This window comes from Triticum aestivum, chromosome 3D (assembly GCF_018294505.1).
Source record: "Triticum aestivum cultivar Chinese Spring chromosome 3D, IWGSC CS RefSeq v2.1, whole genome shotgun sequence".
Taxonomy (NCBI): domain Eukaryota; kingdom Viridiplantae; phylum Streptophyta; class Magnoliopsida; order Poales; family Poaceae; genus Triticum; species Triticum aestivum.
The window spans coordinates 91058715-91078040 of NC_057802.1; the positions used below are offsets into that span (position 1 = coordinate 91058715).

At 47.4% G+C, this 19326-nt stretch overlaps 1 protein-coding gene across 1 annotated transcript; it reads left to right on the forward strand.

Annotated features, from left to right (window-relative positions):
- Window positions 1-5076: 5076 nt before the first annotated feature.
- Window positions 5077-7980, forward strand: LOC123077629 (uncharacterized). Its single transcript, XM_044499928.1, has 5 exons — window positions 5077-5367; window positions 5697-5920; window positions 6628-6724; window positions 7474-7540; window positions 7646-7980. The coding sequence occupies exons 1-5, from the start codon at window positions 5240-5242 to the stop codon at window positions 7697-7699; spliced, it is 570 nt and encodes a 189-aa protein (XP_044355863.1). The 5' UTR covers window positions 5077-5239; the 3' UTR covers window positions 7700-7980.
- Window positions 7981-19326: the final 11346 nt, after the last annotated feature.

The following is a 19326-nucleotide window of genomic DNA, read 5'->3' on the forward strand; positions in this document are numbered from 1 at the left end:
GATGACGCGCGCGGGGCGTGCCGCGGGTCAGAGCTCGACCGCTCAGATTTGTCGATGTTGCAGGGACAGACCTAAGCGCAAGCGTCATGCCAGCGTGAGCAGCTCCCGTGGTAGGTGACAATCAAGCAGGTGATAGCCATAGATAGATTACGCATGGAAAGCAAAATAGCTTAGGTAAATGCAGAAGCGATACATGCCACTGGGTAGGACCCGAGCGGCCTAGGGATGATGCAGCCCGAGGGGCGTTCCCAGCAAGGTAAGCTAAAGGCATAAAAGGATACATGCCACAGGGACGGACCCACGCGGCCTGGGAATGATGCAGCCCGAGGGGCACTCCCAGCTAAATGAACTTGGAAAATGTCACCTGGTTTGGCCGTTGAAGAGATGTTGGTGTAGCTGAAGATGCGCGGTGAAGTTGCTCCTCACGAGCCACCGGGGCCCTGAGCCTCGGGAGGCCCTAGGAGTCCAGGCGGTTCCTTGAAGATCGTCTCCATCTCTGCCAGGACCGCGTGATGCCTAGCTTCCTGAGCCGCCAAAATGCTCCGCAGGCCGCGCTGGAAGGCGGCCGCCATGCTCGGCAGGCCGAATGGCATGCGAACATAGCTGTGAGGTGGGCCCTCGCATCGTCCCACGCGCGAAGGCCAGAAGCGCTCCTGGGATGCGGCCCGGTTGAGCCGTGGGATGTCGACGCAGACGCGCAGCCCGCCATCCTCGCCTAGATGGGGGGCCGCGCGAGGTGGGCGGTGATCCCCGCGCATGGCCCTTGCATCCTGCAGCTCCCGCGTGGTCTTGTTGATGAACTCCTAAGCGCCGAGCGCTCCTTGCTCGACATCTTCCTGAGGGAAACGTGCCGCAAAGCACGCCTCCACGTGGTGCCCGAGCGCCTCCCTCGTGACGTTGGCGAGGTCCGAGGCCCTCCAGAAGAGAGCCCCGAGCCCTGCCCGAGGATGGCGTTGGGCGCGCTTTCCTATGCGCGGGAGGGAGGCGCCCCACCTGAGGACGCTGGTCTTGAGGTGGTGCTGCTAGTGGTGTCGCCCTCCTGAGGCCCTGCATGGAGTAGCTGCTTCTTCTTCTTGGGGATGGCCTCAGGAGGATACAGGATATCTTCGCTGTCGGGGTCTTCGATTGCTGCGGCTTGGAAGGCACGCTCGAGGGAGCACACCGCATCTCTTTCTTCACAGGGGACCGTGATGATCCCGCCGCTTCCTGGCATCTTGAGGACGTTGTAGCCGTGATGAGTCACTGCCATGAACTTGGCCAGTGCTGGATACCCGAGGATGGCATTGTACGGCAGGCGAATGTAGGCGACGTCGAAGTCGATGAGCTCGGTGCGGTAGTTGTTGCGTTCTCCGAAGGTGATAGGAAGGCGGACCTTCCCTATCGGGGTGGTGGAGCCGTCAGTCACTCCTGAGAAGGGCTTGGTAGGCTGTACCTGCTCGTATGGCACTTGGAGGCTGTCAAACGTCTCGACGGACAGGACATTGAGCCCTGCGCCACCGTCGATGAGGGTCTTGGTGACTTGAACGTTGCTGATGACGGGTGAACAGAGCATCGGGAGGGCGCCGGCGGTCTGGCACACTTGAGCTGGTCTGCTGAGCTGAAGGTGATGGCGCACTTGGACCACCTGAGCGGGCGCGTGGCCTCGAGCCTGGGAAGAGTTGCGTTCACCTGACGAGCAAACTGCTTGAAGATACGCTGAGAGGCTGGGGCCTGCGCACCGCCCAAGATGCAGGCGATGGTGCGAGGCTCCTGGAAGCCCCCAGCCCCCTCGTCCTGATGGTGGTCGTCGTTCCTGCTTGGTGGTGGTGGCAGCGGAGGGAGACCGGCGTTGCCCTGAGGGCGGTCCTTGTGAGGCTGATCCCTCCAGGCGCCCTCACGAGGCTGATCTTGCCAGCGGTCCTCACGAGGCCGGTAATGCCACTCCTGGCGAGGGCCTCGATCGTCCTAGCATCCTCCGCCACGTCCTCCTCCTCGGTCGTAGCCCCGGTCGTTGCGCTCGGGGCGTCGACCGAAGCGTCCGTCTCGAATGGCCCTGAGCTCTTGACAGTCGTTTGTGTTGTGGCTGTGAACGTTGTGGAAGGCGCAGAATGGTCGACTGCTCTTGGATGACTTGGGTTGGTCCCGGCCGCACTTTGTGTCCGGCTCCGCCGCGAGCACGACCACTCCCTTGCGCTTCACGTCCTTGGCCTTGGCTTTCTTCTTCTCCGGGTTGGCAGTTGGGAGCTCTAGGAGGGAAAGGCGCCCTTCCTCAGCTCTTGCGCACTTGGTCGCCAGGTTGAACAGCTCCAGAGACATGCACAACTCCTCGTGGATGGCGAGCTCCTCCTTCATCTTGACGTCGCGGACGCCATCGAAGAACGCCGAGATGATGGCCTCGTCCGTCACCTTGGGGATCTTGAGGCGAATGTTGTTGAAGCGCTAGATGTATTTCTGCAGAGTCTCTCCTGGCTGCTGCTTGATGCGGCGCAGGTCACCCGCGGCCAGGGGCGGTCGCGAGTGCCCTGGAAGTTGGCGACGAAGCGGTAGCGCATCTCGTCCCAGGAGGAGATCGAGCCCGGAGGCAGGTTCAGGAGCCACGAGCGGGCGCCATCTTTGAGAGCCATGGGGAACCAGTTCGCCATGACTTTCTCATCGCCGTTGGCCGCCTCGATGCTCAGCTCGTAGAGCTGCAAGAACTCCGCGGGGTCGGAGGTGCCGTCGTAATGAGGAGGCAGGTCCGGCTTGAACTTGCCCGGCCAGGCGACGCTACGCAGCTCGGGGGTGAAGGCGCGGCAGCCTGCTGTGGTCACCGAGGCCCTTCGCTGGTGCAGAGCTTGCCCTTGATGATGTCCGCGCACTGCCGTTGCAGGCAGCACGCGGTCTTGTCGTGGTGGTGCAGGGAGCACGGGAGCGTTCTCTCGCGGCCGAGGGACTTCTTGGCAGCTTCTTCCTTCTCGCGCGGGCGCCGGACGCGGTGGGTCGCGCCGGGAGGCCGCGCGCCTTGGCGCCAGGACGCTGTCTTGGGGCAGAGGTGGCGGAGGCGTTCCATGAGCCACGTTGCTCGCAGCCGGCGGAGGGTGAGGCAGCGAAAGGGACGACACGGGAGAGCCCCCAGTGGCGCTGACGAGCTCGGCGATGCGGTCGAGCCAGTCTTCGTAGAGGTCGTCGGCGGGGCGGTAGCGCAGGAGCTCGCGTGCCATGAGCAGCGCGGCCTGCGCGTCCATGGGAGCGCGACGAGCGTGGGACGATGAGCCGGCCGGGGTCAGCGACGGAGTGGCGGTGCGGCCATCCTGCCGCACCGAGGGCTGCAGCGAGGATGCTTGCTGCTCGTTCCCCGCCGGGCCGGTGGCGGCGTTGGCGGCAGGCGACGGAGAACGACGGGGAGGCCCGCCGACAGGAGCCGTCTGAGCGACGCGGGCGGCGAAAGCGGCCCTGCGCTCAGCGCGGGCTCGACGGGCGTCCGACATGGATGCGATGAAGCAATGGGACGCAGATCAGCGAAAGGAAAACTTCGGCGCACCCCTACCTGACGAGCCAAATGTTGGATCACGGGTTCCGGCAAAACCCTCAAGGTTCGAACACTGGGGTGCGCACGAAGATCTCTCCTCTCCCACGCTCTCGCACTCCACGATCTCATGGACTAGCTCGCCGAACCCAAAGAACACGGGGACACAAGATTTATACTGGTTCGGGTCACCTTTGTGGTGTAATACCCTACTCTAGTGTGGTGGTGGTGGATTGCCTCTTGGGCTGAGGATCAACAGTACAAGGGAAGAACGGCCTCCTGAGGAGAGGTGTTCTTGTGCTTGGTGAATGTGTGTGAGTGAGGATTGCTCAAGATCCCTCCTCTTCCTACTATGGTGGCTAGTCCTATTTATAGAGGCCTTGGTCCTCTTCCCAAAATATTGAGCTGGAAGGGATGCCACAACGGCCGATTTGAAGGGGGACAACTAGTACAAGCTATCCTGACTAAAGGTGGTCTTCGCCTGCCAAAGGCTCTGGTGATGACGCCGTCTTGGGCTCCACGGTGACCTCCGTCCTGCCGTCCTGCTGGTCTTGGTCTCGTTGCACCGATACGGAAATCTTTGCCTGATGCCTCGGGACTCCTCGCCTGCGCTTGCCTCTTTAGCACCAAAGAGGAAACAAGGACACTGCGCGCGGGCGCCCGCCTGGTTGTGGTCGTCATGGCTTGCGTCACAGGGACCTCGCGAGGTACCCCTTGCCTTGATCTCTCCGCTCCTCGCAAGCCAGCCTGGTGAGGCCGCCCGTGAGGAGGTCTTGCGTCGTCCGTCCCGCAAGGCTTGACCCCTCGCGAGGGTCTTGAGTGTTTGTTGGTGAAGATAGGCCGTACGGGCCCGCTGGTGGAGCCACGCCGTGGGCCGCAGGCAGGCAAGTCTGGGGACCCCCGTTCCCAGAACGCCGATAGCCGTGAAAACCGGTGTCAAGAAACCATGTGTGATACATTGGTCTAGCCTTTTGTAAAGTTATTTTTTTAACACAGACTTAGCCGACACATCATTTTGAGATTAACGTAGTCGTCACAGACGTTTTCATAGTCGATGGGAATGTCTCCTTCCACTAGACGCTCATCGCTAGAAGGCCTAAAATAAATCCAGGAAAATGCGACCATAAAATGCCAAGTCTAGAATTTGAACCCAGATGGACCACCAATGCGGGCACAATGAACCTAACCATCCGAGCTACGCTAAATTCACTTTTGTAAAGCCGATTTATTTGGTTCATGGTTTGCATGTCTTTTAGATCATGGTTATGTGCATTTGAGGTTCATATCTTTCTTAGAAAAGCTGGTAAGAAAAATAGTTTCCAGGCGAATAAATCTCTTGAATCTCGAGTCTGGTTGGCAAAAAGGGTTACCCTCTTTAGTTCTCTGCCTTTGTTTTTTTATGATGATGACGATGAGGGTAGTCGGTCCAATTGGTCGAAGAGACGGGCCAAGTGGAAATCGCAACGTGCCACGGAAATGGAATGGTCGGCCGAAAGCGAAGAGGCAAAACTCCAAACCACAGCGCACTGTCGAACCGCGTCATCGTCATCCATCCGTGCAACCTTCGTCAACCCCACCAGCCCCCACCCCACCCCACCCAGGGCCCCCCTCCTCCCCGCTCCCTCTTATCCCAATCCGCGCGCCCCGCCGCGCCCATCCCTCATAAATCGCCGCGGTCGGTGGCTCGCTGGAATCCGATCCGATTCCGTTCCCATTCACACTCCAATTCCAGCCGGAGCGGAGCGGCCGGGCGCCATGGCGGCGGCACGTGGCGGCGGATCGGCGGCGAGGGTCGGCGACTGGGACGTCGAGCTGGGGCCCGGCTGGGACTGGCGCTCCATCCCGCAGCTGCTCTCCTCCGCCTGCATCTTCATCTGCTCCGGGTGGGCTCCCCTACCGTTCCCCCCTCCGCATCCGCGTAACTTCATTCAGATTCTAGTCTGCTGATCCGTCGTTGCCAGCGTCATCTTGCCTACTGTCGCGATTACTCTCTAGTGTTTACTCATGTAGTATCTCGAGTGGCATACCTTGTAGGCTACATGCAGTTATGTTATGGTGCTTGATCTTATCACCTATACTTGTGAAATTAAAGCCTCCTGTGGCTGCCTGGATTACTTCTTTCTCTTGCTGTGTCAGTGTGTGTGCCTGTTCAGTTGGTGAATAAATTTTATGCTAATCGTCGATATGTAAAAACTCCTTGCAAACAGAGCAGAGGCTGTTTTGGATGCTGTGAGAAGGCCGCAAAACATGTAGGCGATCTTTCCAAGAGCTTAATAGCCCATGCCCAGAATCCTACGGTGGCAGAGGAATTTTGGAGTACGACCACCATCGAGGTTGATCCGGCAGACCTACGAGCACCATACAACACATCCTCTTGGGACCTTGATCTGCATGGAGTCGGAAGCAGTCATAACCTGGGCGAATCTGCTAATCATGGTAATTCCTTTTTTGAACCAACATATGTGCTCAGCAGGCGTGTTTTCACCACATGTACGCATTTTCCTGATACCTTTGCAAACATCAAACTTGATTTTGGCCGAATCTCCTGTCTTTGCATTCAGCATCTAGTCATGTTAATTGTGGAAAACACCTACGTTTTCGTTTCAGTCTATCTTAAATTATCCATATATTAGCTTGATAGCACGTTAGAAAGATACAATACATAATAACGCTGTTCTCGTCGAGCAGTGTTAGCCTCTCAAATCTTATTTGGTAGTCGGTTACCTATGGTATTTTATCAAGACCAGTGCAATTGCTTTACCATTTTGTCCTAGTTGTTGTGGTTCTAAGAAGGAAAATTTGTTACTAGGAAATTTGAGTTCACACTTTTTTGGTTTAGTTGTGGGAGATCACTTTCTTTCTGTGTGCGAGCTAGAGTTTCGGCAGAGCATTTATTTGGGAACTTCGAGTTCATACTTCATACTTTATTTTGCATGATGTCTTCCATATTTTCCTACTAAATTTGGACTGTAACGAACTTGTGCTGGCAAACCGTTGCTGATTTTTTTTCCCGAGCAGTAAGGGGGTAATAGAAGTCCAATTGCCATTCTTGTCTAACGGAGGATTAAAGGAATCGACACATGTCTGCCTGTTAAGAGTCTTAGTGGACATGGTGATCTGACCAGATGGAAATATCATTGCAGGTTTTTCTCTTTGGCAACAAACTAGGGATGAGTGGACTGAGAATACAAGGTTAAGGCAAGAACCGGTGGTGAAGCAGATCCAGGAACCAGTGTTGAGGTATGAAAATGGAACGTCCGATCTATATGTGGAAGAAGGGCAAGACAAAAAGCTTTACATAATTCAACTGAATAATATGCATGTACAACATTTTCTCTGATTTTGATCAACAGTTTGTTTGCATCGTTCATATGCACTTGGTTGTGCTTATTCACACCCTTTCTTAGACCCAAGTTGGTAAATCTGAGTTATTGTGAACACCTTTTTTTTATCAATGCGGTTTGGATTGTACTGCCCATATTGGGTTTCATTTTGTTCTTAATGGTGCTAGCTCTATGCCTCTATCATAAAGCTTGTCACTTCCCTTCTAAAATCATTGTGAGTGTCTGAAGTGTTAAAGCACATTACTGCTGTATTTTCTTGTTGATCTCTGAATTTATTTGGCTGTATAGTAGATCTATAATGTGGTAGAGAAGCTTAGTTTTTCTGTCTGTAGAGTTCTATAATTCTGGAGTCCTACAAGCAACAAACAAAGTATCTATTGGAATCATATCTTCCAGAAGAGACGTTTAAAAACAAGTTAGATACTTAGACGCAAAAATGTAAAAAATATGGGATGCTTGCTCTTGCTATTTTTTTTCTTGTTCATATCGACATCAGGTTTGAATTTTAGCTGAAGAACATTTTGTAATCATATATCCAACGAAGCTTAGACTAGATAATTGTATGCTGTGCCCTTTTGTTTCGAGACATAATAGTATGCTGTACCGTGAATCTTCATGCTCACCCAAACCATTATTTTTATGCAGTTGGAATGCAGCGTATGAAAGTTTGCTTGGATCAAATAAACCATTCCCTCAGCCCATCCCTCTACATGTAAGATCTAAATCAGTTCAGTTGATCTGAAAAAGATGATCTAAATCAGTTTATTTTAACGTTCCTTGTAAGGCATGTGGTTAAACTTAGACGATGAATTTGCAGGAGATGGTTGATTTCCTCGTGGACATCTGGGAGCAAGAGGGGCTGTATGACTAGCACAGATGTGTTCGTCGAGAATAACATAGCTGTAGTTCTGATGTGGTAACGAGGGTGTGGCCTGTCATACTTGTTTTTTTGTGCATGGAGGCCTGTTGTGCTTGTTGAATACAATCCTGTGGGCTGTGGCGGTTGTATTGGTAGAAAGAACGGTCCAGATTTAATCACCTTGTCGAATTTGTCAAAGAAAGCAGCTGGAGAGAAAGATGCGTGACAGCGATTTGTGAACATAAATGTCATCTGTATTGATTGAGAAATGAGAAGAAGAAATTAGCTTTTAACACCGATGTCTGATGACGCTGATTCTTGATGGTTGAACGATGCTGTCAGTCTTCATGCCTTGCTGACCTATAACCTGTTCAATTTCGATGGCTTCTACAAGGTTTTTTATGCTTGCACTCGACAAATATTTCTCCGTTTACAAATATAAGATTTTTAAAACTTTTTTATGATTCGGATGTGTATAGACGTATTTTAGTGTGTTTGTTTATTCATTTCAGTATGTAGTCCATATTGAAATATCTCATAATATTTGTTGGACGTCGATAACTGCCACACGTGTGGTGTATCGGGTGGTTGTGCCGCACGCCTTGTGTGGCACGGAGACGACCCCGCCCGCACGACCGCGTCCGGGCGCGCGCAGCCACATACCGCACGTCCGGTGCAGCGCGATCGCCCCGGACGAGCACGTACGGGCGAGCGAGCACGCGGCCCGCACGACTCGTCTTGGCCGCCGTCCCTCCCCGCCTGCGAGCCACACGCCCCCATGTGTCAGTAACCACGCGTCCCCTCGCGATTGCCATGGTCCGGACCCTCTTCAGTTGCCATGTTGCTGAACTACAGTTGCCATGTCGGACAACTACAGTTGTCATGGTTGCTCAACTGCAGTTGCCATCTTAGGTCAAGTGCCGGATGCCATTTTTGGGCAACTGCAGCTGTTGCCATGTATGGGCTGGTCTACTACAATTAACATGATTTGAAAAACTTTAGGAATTGCCACCTACTAACACTGGACAGTTGCCATGTAGCACTAAAAAACATGTTTCGGGTAAAGAGAGAGTTGCCATCTGCTTACAAGCACGCTAGAGGCAGTTGCCATATACCCTGCAAAAACACATGGCAACTGATAGTTTTTGGTGTGTGGGCGAGGGGAGACGAGCATGTGGGCCATGGTGGTATCTTTATGAGTTGCCACCTACTAACACTAGACAGTTGCCACGTAGCGCTACAAACAGACATGGCAACAATAACATGTTCGGGTGAAAGAGAGTTGCCATCTGTTTACAATCACAAATAGGGTGGTTGCCATGTACCCCTCAAAAGACATGGCAAATGACAGCTTGGGTATGAGAGAGTGGGAGAATGGGCAGTCGTGGGAGATGGGGAACAGAAGTGGTGCGTGGCGTGCAGGCGCGACATCAGTTTCATCGTACGCCCCGACTGGCAAACCGTTGACCGCGGAGAGAAAACGGCGTGCGGGCGAACTCCCTCACACGCCACACACACGAGTTGTCCTACGGGGCACACAAATCAGTCTTTTTATGCCAAGATTCATGCAAAAAGCGCTGGACGGCGATGGAGGCGTGTGGGCGAGTTGACTAACACCCACACGTGTGGGCGTTAGTGTTTTCGTATTTGTTAAACGGAGGGAGTACATCTTTCTGTTATTTCAAATCATTAGAGTGCTTCATCAGCGGAGAAATTCGATCACACAAATAGGAAAACATGATATGCATGGAAGATAGAGGCGAAACAGATGTGCAACCTGTTTGGAACGAATTAAGACCCTGTTCGAAGACCCGCCACTCCACCACTCCGCTCCCGGATCTGGAGTTAAAAGGCACGCTGCTGGAAACAGATACTCCTAGTTCGCAGCTACTCGTATTTTTAGGAGCTGGAGTGATTCCGAACAGGGCCTAAATCATGAAGTGGAATCAGCTGTTCTGGTACTTTTCTACAAGGAATTCATCCAGCAAATCTGCTGGGATGCCAGAAGGTGATGATTTTAGTCTGATTGCATGGAGGTGGTTGCCAGGAAATCCGTTGGTGCTCCCGGGAGCGCGCGCTCCTGTACGCGAAAAAATATTTCAAAGTGTGAAAAAATTCCAAACATAAATTTGGCGCATACATCTCGACATTATATGTGTGCAAGTCAAGTTTCGGAGAAAACCGACATTTTTTGTGGCTTGTGTAAAAAAGTCAAAAGGATGTCTTGTGAAAAGCATTTTTTAACATCGGATTTTGTAGCGACCCGACCTCAAACGGTCAAGTCTCTGTGCTTTAGTGTCATCCCTGGATCGGTAATGCTGACACACAGTACTCAAAGGATTTATAACAGAATAGCAATCACACACTTATTACATCGAATGTCTCAAAAGAGAACTTATTACAATAAATATGGCATAAGGCCATCTAATACGATAACAGCGGAAGGCTTGGAAAATAAACTGAGTCCATCAACTCCAACGGCATAGCTGAACTGCACGGCAACGACCTAACGAACCTTACTCCTCGTCTGAAAAGTCTGCAACATAATACGTTGCAGCCCGAAAATGGGTCAGCACATGGAATATGCTGGCAATATAACACAGTAGAGCAAGAACAGAATAATGCTATCACTACATGCATATTTGGCTGGTGGAAAGCTCTATGGTTATAGTTTTGCGAAAAGCCAATTTTTCCCTACAACAAAGGAATGGATTTTATTTTAACTATCATGGTAGTTGAAACATCATTGAGAAGGTTCCTCCAACTCAATCCCAATTAAGGTAATTATCAACCCAATATATTAAATTAGAGTGATGAGATACATATGATAATCCAAGTACTAGATACTCAAGATGTTCATAACCGGGGACACGGCTAACCATGATTAGATTGTACACTCTGCAGAGGTTTGTGCACTTTTCCCCACAAGACTCGATCGCCTCCGTTGGATTTCTCGCACTACATGGTGTTTGAGAAACGGATGACCGAGACACAGTCTTTCAGAAGCATTAACTCTAACCTCGGGTAGACAGTACCAACCTACATCCCTCTACATCGGCTAGCCTACCACTGGAAGAGGTCATGCAACTTACTCAACTATGCTAGGGCCCATAATAGCTTGTGGCTGCACACGGAAGTTTCTAGCGTGAAATATCTCAGTTTCCTTTAAGCCTGGGTGGCGGACCTTAGGATGATCACACGGGTACTCCGGGATATCCTAGAACAACACTGGATTCTCCAGGTGCCTGACATGCAATCCACCCAGATGTGTATTAAAGTTGCCACCTTAAGTTAACCATTAATTAACAAACTCATATCTGTCATGGATTCACTCACCCAAACCACGTCTACGAGCATAGCATAGCAATATAAGCATTACGTAGAAGTAACTCCCAAGGGTTTTATAATAACAGGGCAATAGGTTCTACCTCATCAACTACTTCCCAATACCCACATGTTAATCACCTCCTAATCATGCAATGTTTGAGGATTGGAGCTAATGCATAAAAACTGGGTATGAAAAGAGTATGATCAATGTGTTACTTGCCTTGCTGACGATCCGCAAAACCTAGAGACTCGTAGTAGCACGCTTCGCACTCCGGGAATTCTATCGCAAACAAACAATAGCATACATAAGCAATCAAGCAAAGATGCACGGGTAAATCTCAAATAAGAAGATCTAACTAGAAATTTCAACTGCAGAACTCCGGTCTGCAAAAAGAATCAAATCAAACGGAGCAACGAAACTCAAACTGCGAAAGAAACAAGATTCATTTACTAATCTGGACTAAATTCAAATTTTACAGTACCAAAATCTTGTTCAAGTTAATTAAACAGAAAGAGGGTTTCGAGACGAAGATCTAGGCGCTTGAATCACCTGATTCCGATAAACGAGCGAAAAGATGAACTAAAACGAAAATCGGATCAGAAATCGCGATCGAAAATAATCGCGAAAAACCTGAGAAAAAGAAAAACTGACAAACAGGCTAACGAACGAACGTTCGTTGTCTGTGACTAACGGGCGAAAACCGTTCGTTAAAACGAACGTACGGACGAACATCCGCGGAATAAACTAAACCGAGAAAACCGGCGAACCGATCAGAAAAAACGAACTAGGGTTTAAATAAACCGACGGTTTTTACCTAAACCAAAAAAAACCGAGCGGCTCCGGATCGGATCGGATCGGCGGCGGCGGCTCCGGCGGCGCGAGGTGGGGCGGCGGGGTGGCGGCGACGGCGGGGCGGTGCGGCGCGGCGGCGGGTAAGTGCGGCGCGACGGCGGCGGCGCAAGGCCAGGCGAGGCGCGGCAGGCAGGGGCGGGCGGTGGCGGCTGCTGCTGCTGCTGCTGCTTGCGGCGGCGGCGGTGGTGATTTGGGGCGGCGGCGGCGGGATATTTAAGAGGGGGAGGGGCGGGGGCGGCTTGGGGAAGGGGCAATCCGAGGCGGCGGCGGTTTCCCGCACTCCGGCGGAGTCCGGTGCGGGCACGGGGCGCGCGAGGGAGGCGGTGGCGCGGGGTTGGGCCGGCCTGGCTCGGCTGGGCTTCAACCCAGTTGGGCGTTGAAGTTTAAAAAAAAACAGATTCCGCTGAAAATAAATCCTAAAAAAATAAATAAAAATCTAAAAATGCCAAAATAAATTTTCACCGTTTAAATAAAATATTTAGAACAAGATGAACATTTTCTTGGCCCTAAAATGCAATTTTGAAAACATGCAATTTTTCCTATGCAATAAAGTAGCAATAAAAATCCGAATAAAAATAAATATTTGATTTTAATATTTTTCCTCCAATATTTCATTTATTTTGGAGAAGTCATATTATCTCCTCTCATATGTTTTAATATGAAATATTTTCGGAGAGAAAAATAATAAAATAAATAATCCTCGTTCCAATATTTGATAAAATTCAAATATGAAAACAGTGAAATCCCCAACTCTCTTCGAGGGTCCTTGAGTTGCTTAGAATTTCGAGGATCGCGGAACGAAATGCAACAAAAATATGATATGCATGAATGATCTATGTATAACATTTAAATTGAAAATTTGGGATGCTACAGATTTTGTCTTTTTCACACGCGGCGCATAAGTTGTTGGTTTTTCACGAAACGACTTTGTGAACATGTATAATATCGAGATGTACGCGCCAAGTTTTTGTTTGAAACTTTTTGACATTTCAAAATATGTTTAAAACACATTTCAAAAACCAGGAGCGCGCGCTCTCATATGCCAAAACCCCACTCTCGGTGGTTGCCACTATAAATTATGGTGGGTTCACAGGATCGACAACGACTCTAGTCTTTGTGGACATCTGTGTGCAAGCCAGCTCTCTTGTCAAGGTTGTCTACTCTCACTGTCCTATACTAGAAGCAAATTGTGTGGCTCATACACTGGTGAATGATTGTAAGTTCAAGAGTTCCATTTGGGTTGATGATCCTCCTAGCTCTATAATCTCCATGTTGATTGATGATGCAAGCACTATTTAAGCAATAAAGGAGCCATGATGACAGTTCCAAAAGAAAATGTTGTTCTGGTGCGAAGCCCACAAACCGAATTTTAGTTTGTCCTTTCTAGTTTCAAAGACCACCCCCACTGGCTTGAAGGAACCTGCATGGTTCTATAGCCCTTGGCTCTTGGTGTATATGCACCTTATATATAAAAAAGTAATTGCAAAAAGGTCAAAAAATCTTTTAAAAATTGAAAACAAACTTGACCTTCTATTGTAGTTGTATAAAAAGTTCCATGAAGGAAAAACTCCATTTGTCTTCAGTGCAAAGAAAATAAATATCAAGGACAAAAGGTGTAGTAATTTGTATATAGTATTGACTTTATTGTATTTTTCCATTCAGAATACCATGAAAGTTATTCTTTGGCGAAACTTTCTGCACGTAGTTGAACATAAGTTTAAGTTTGTTTCAAAAAAAGTTTCAGATTTTTTGAATCTTTTTGCAATTGCCAAATTATTTTTACATATCGGTGCATATACACCTGAGAGCTAAACATCTGCTTCCGGTTCTATAGCTCAATTCCATGCGAAGCAAAAATCTTGCCAGGGTTTTGCATTTTTCGATAGAGCTCCTCAAGTTTATTGGTGGGATGGGTATCCGACTTGCACGGTAGGATATGCATCACCCATGGAAGTAGCCTATGAGTAATCTGATTAGTCATGAGTTGACTGTCTACTAGACACGATTTGCCCAGATCCGGTGAGGGAGGGGTGATCACGGCAGCGGGCCTTCGACTCGCTCCAGTGATTGCAGTCTTCACCATATAGTCTACGGATCTGAATGTAATGTATGTTACTTCTGGTGTTCTTTATACTTGCATAACAGTTGATGATAGATCGGAAGTCTTTCTCGCAAAAAATCCTGAGTTGTCCATGAATCATGGGCTTAATATTTATATAATAACAAAATAGTTTTTTATTCCACATTTACATTTGGTCTTCATATATGTATCACATATATGTTTTTCTTTTTTTACTTCAGAACCTTCCTTTATTCATTGGTGATCAAGGCTACATCGTGGACAAGCAACTCATCCATCCAAACACTAGGACTAGTAAATCTTGCTAATCTTGCTAATTCATGGGCTAAATTATTTGCCTATTTCTAGGACAATGCTCATACATGACTTGAGGGAAATCACACCACAAGGGGTAGCAATAATCGAAAATAGGGGCAACAGCTCCAGCATAAGTCCCTACGTAGGTCATAACCTCGGCAACCTTCAGGTTGTCCAGAGTGGATCACAAAGCGGTTGCATCCAATTGTTTGTGCAAGGTCAGTCCATACCACATGGCAAGTGCATCGACAGTAAGAACATCATTGCACCACTCAATTCGGCTGTTCCCAGCGGCCAAAACCTTTCACTTTTATCTCTAAGTACAACACCTATTGTTCCGTGGAGCAAACCAGTACCGAATCCTTTATTGATATTCAGTTTGGCGAAATCTCTAAGAGGTTTTGTTTTGATAGATGCTCGTGGAGAGCAACCCGCCGAGTAGTTTGAAACTAGTACACAGATAAAAAGAGCAATTTGAGATGTAGTTTGAGACTTCCCGCCATGATATGTGTTTAGCAAGTCCTTGGCAACCCACATCTGTAGATATGTGTCAACTAGATTGTCTCTAATCATCCTATCCTTATTTGGGTAACTAGATTGTCTCTAATCATCCTATCCTTATTTGGGTACCATAGGCATCTCTTTAGGTTTCTATTGAATCGAGAAATTGGATTGTACATGCTCAGAACGACTCCTAGAAGACAATGGTGACCTCCCTGAATGCCTTCTCCTGGTCAGGAGTAATCGAGTGCCACCTGCAACCTAGAACATATTTATGGCCGTGGGTCAGAATACAGTCTTGGTCTGCCAATGCTTAAAGTGAACACTGATAACCCACAAGTATAGGGGATCACAACAGTTTTCGAGGGTAGAGTATTCAACCCAAATTTATTGATTCGACACAAGGGGAGCCAAAGAATATTCTCAAGTATTAGCAGCTGAGTTTTCAATTCAACCACACCTAAAAGACTTAATATCTGCAGCAAAGTATTTAGTAGCAACGATAACAGTGGCAAAAGTAACAGTAGCAGTTTTTTAGCAATCGTAACAGTGGCAACGGAAAAGTAAAGTAACAAAGATCAATATGAGACGAGCTCGTAGGCAATGGATCAATGATGGATAATTATGTCGGATGGCATTCATCATGCAACAGTTATAACATAGGGTGACACAGAACTAGCTCCAATTCATCAATGTAATGTAGGCATGTATTCCGAATATAGTCATACGTGCTTATGGAAAAGAACTTGCATAACATATTTTGTCCTGCCCTCCCGTGGCAGCGGGGTCCTAATGGAAACTAAGGGATATTAAGGCCTCCTTTTAATAGAGAACCAGACCAAATCATTAGCACTTAGTGAATACATGAACTCCTCAAACTACGGTCATCACCGGGAAGTGTACCCACTATTATCACTCCGGGGTTGCCGGATCATAACACGTAGTAGGTGACTATAACTTGCAAGATAGGATCAAGAACACAAATATATTCATGAAAACATAATAGGTTCAGATCTGAAATCATGGCACTCGAGCCCTAGTGACAAGCATTAGGCATAGCAAAGTCATAGCAACATCAATGTTAGAACATAGTGGATACTAGGGATCAAACCCTAACAAAATTAACTCGATTACATGGTAAATCTCATCCAAACCATCACTGTCCAGCAAGCCTACGATGGGATTACTCACGCACGGCGGTGAGCATCATGTGCTACCTCTTGAGCACTGCGTTGGTTTTCCCTTGAAGAGGAAAGGGTGATGCAGCAAAGTAGCGTAAGTATTTCCCTCAGTTTTTGAGAACCAAGGTATCAATCCACTAGGAGGCTATGCGCGAGTCCCTCGTACCTACAGAAAACAAATAACTCCTCGCAACCAACGCGATAAGGGGTTGTCAATCCCTTCACGGTCACTTACGAGAGTGAGATCTGATAGATATGATAGGATAATATTTTTGGTATTTTTGTGATAGAGATGCAAAGTAAAATAAAAGCAAAGTAAAAAGCAAAGGCAATAACTAAGTGTTGGAAGATTAATATGATGAAGATAGACCCGGGGGCCATAGGTTTCACTAGTAGCTTCTCTCAAGAGCATAAGTATTTTACGGTGGGTGAACGAATTACTGTTGAGCAATTGACAGAATTGAGCATAGTTATGAGAACATCTAGGTATGATCATGTATATAGGCATCACGTCCGAGACAAGTAGACCGACTCCTGCCTGCATCTACTACTATTACTCCACTCATCGACCGCTATCCAGCATGCATCTAGAGTATTAAGTTCATGAAAACAGAGTAACGCCTTAAGCAAGATGACATGATGTAGAGGGATAAATTCATGCAATATGATAAAAAACCCATCTTGTTATCCTCGATGGCAACAATACAATACGTGCCTTGCTGCCCCTACTGTCACTGGGAAAGGACACCGCAAGATTGAACCCAAAGCTAAGCACTTCTCCCATTGCAAGAAAGATCAATCTAGTAGGCCAAACCAAACTGATAATTCGAAGAGACTTGCAAAGATAACCAATCATACATAAAAGAATTCAGAGAAGATTCAAATATTGTTCATAGATAATCTTGATCATAAACCCACAATTCATCGGTCTCAACAAACACACCGCAAAAAGAAGATTACATCGAATAGATCTCCACGAGAGAGGGGGAGAACATTGTATTGAGATCCAAAAAGAGAGAAGAAGCCATCTAGCTACTAACTATGGACCCGAAGGTCTGAGGTAAACTACTCACACTTCATCGGAGAGGCTATGGTGTTGATGTAGAAGCCCTCCGTGATGGATGCCCCCTCCGGCGGAGCTCCGGAACAGGCCCCAAGATGGGATCTCGTGGGTACAGAAGGTTGCGGCGGTGGAATTAGGTTTTTGGCTCCGTATCTGATCGTTTGGGGGTACATAGGTATATATAGGAGGAAGGAGTACGTCGGTGGAGCAACAGGGGGCCCACGAGGGTGGAGGGCGCGCCCTGGGGGGGGGTGGGCACGCCCCCTACCTCGTGGCCTCCTCTTTTGTTTCTTGACGTAGGGTCCAAGTCTCCTGGATCATAATCTTCCTAAAAATCACGTTCCCGAAGGTTTCATTCCGTTTGGACTCCGTTTGATATTCCTTTTCTGCGAAACTCTGAAATAGGCAAAAAAACAGCAATTCTGGGCTGGGCCTTCGGTTAATAGGTTAGTCCCAAAAATAATATAAAAGTGAATAATAAAGCCCAATAATGTCCAAAACAGTAGATAATATAGCATGGAGCAATCAAAAATTATAGATACGTTGGAGACGTATCAGGCATCCCCAAGCTTAATTCCTGCTCGTGCTCGAGTAGGTAAATGATAAAAACAGAATTTTTGATGCGGAGTGCTACTTGGCATAATTTCAATGTAATTCTTCTTAATTGTGGTATGAATATTCAGATCTGAAAGATTCAAGACAAAAGTTTAGTATTGACATAAAAATAATAATACTTCAAGCATACTAACAAAGCAATCATGTCTTCTCAAATAACATGGCCAAAGAAAGTTATCCCTACAAAATCATATAGTCTGGCTATGCTCTATCTTCACCACACAAAGTATTTAAATCATGCACAACCCAATTGTTTCATACTTTTGACATTCTCAAACTTTTTCAATCTTCACGCAATACATGAGCGTGAGCCATGGATATAGCACTATATGTGGAATAGAATGGTGGTTGTGGAGAAGACAAAAAGGGAGAAGATAGTCTCACATCAACTAGGCGTATCAACGGGCTATGGAGATGCCCATCAATAGATATCAATGTGAGTGAGTAGGGATTGCCATGCAACAGATGCACTAGAGCTATAAGTATATGAAAGCTCAACAAAAGAAACTAAGTGGGTGTGCATCCAACTCGCTTGCTCACGAAGACCTAGGGAATTTTGAGGAAGCCCATCATTGGAATATACAAGCCAAGTTCTATAATGAAAAATTCCCACTAGTATATGAAAGTGACAAAATGAGAGACTCTCTATCATGAAGATCATGGTGCTACTTTGAAGCACAAGTGTGGTAAAAGGATAGTAACATTGTCCCTTCTCTCTTTTTCTCTCATTTTTTTATTTGGGCCTTTTCTCTTTTTTTATGGCCTCTTTCTTTTCGTCCGGAGTCTCATCCTGACTTGTGGGGGAATCATAGTCTCCATCATCATTTTCCTCACTTGGGACAATGCTCTAAAAATGAAGATCATCACACTTTTATTTTCTTACAACTCAACAATTACAACTCGATACTTAGAACAAAATATGACTCTATATGAATGCCTCCGGCGGTGTACCGGGATATGCAATGAATCAAGAGTGACATGTATGAAAGAATTATGAACGGTGGCTTTGCCACAAATACGATGTCAACTACATGATCATGCTAAGCAATATGACAATGATGGAGCGTGTCATAATAAACGGAACGGTGGAAAGTTGCATGGCAATATATCTCGGAATGGCTATGGAAATGCCATGATAGGTAGGTATGGTGGCTGTTTTGAGGAAGGTATATGGTGGGTGTATGATACCGGCGAAAAGTGCGCGGTATTAGAGAGGCTAGCAATGGTGGAAGGAAGAAAAGTGCGTATAATCCATGGACTCAACATTAGTCATAAAGAACTCATATACTTATTGCAAAAATCTACAAGTTATCAAAGCAAAGTATTACGCGCATGCTCCTAGGGGGATAGATTGGTAGGAAAAGACCATCGCTCGTCCCCGACCGCCACTCATAAGGAAGACAATCAATAAATAAATCGTGCTCCGACTTCATCACATAACGGTTCACCATACGTGCATGCTACGGGAATCACAAACTTTAACACAAGTATTTCTCAAATTCACAACTACTCAACTAGCATGACTCTAATATCACCATCTTTATATCTCAAAACAATTATCAAGCATCAAACTTCTCATAGTATTCAACACACTCATAAGAAAGTTTTTACAAATCTTGAATACCAAGCATATTAGGATTATTTAAGCAAATTACCATGCTATTTAAGACTCTCAAAATAATCTAAGTGAAGCATGAGAGATCAATAGTTTCTATAAAACAA

Excerpts from the sequence above, each read along its gene's own strand:
- LOC123077629 (XM_044499928.1), top strand. The coding sequence starts at position 5,240 with ATGGCGGCGGCACGTGGCGGCGGATCGGCGGCGAGGGTCGGCGACTGG. Across the intron at positions 5,921-6,627 it reads GGGCGAATCTGCTAATCATG|GTTTTTCTCTTTGGCAACAA; the intron begins GTAATTCCTTTT and ends ATATCATTGCAG. Across the intron at positions 7,541-7,645 it reads CTCAGCCCATCCCTCTACAT|GAGATGGTTGATTTCCTCGT; the intron begins GTAAGATCTAAA and ends ATGAATTTGCAG.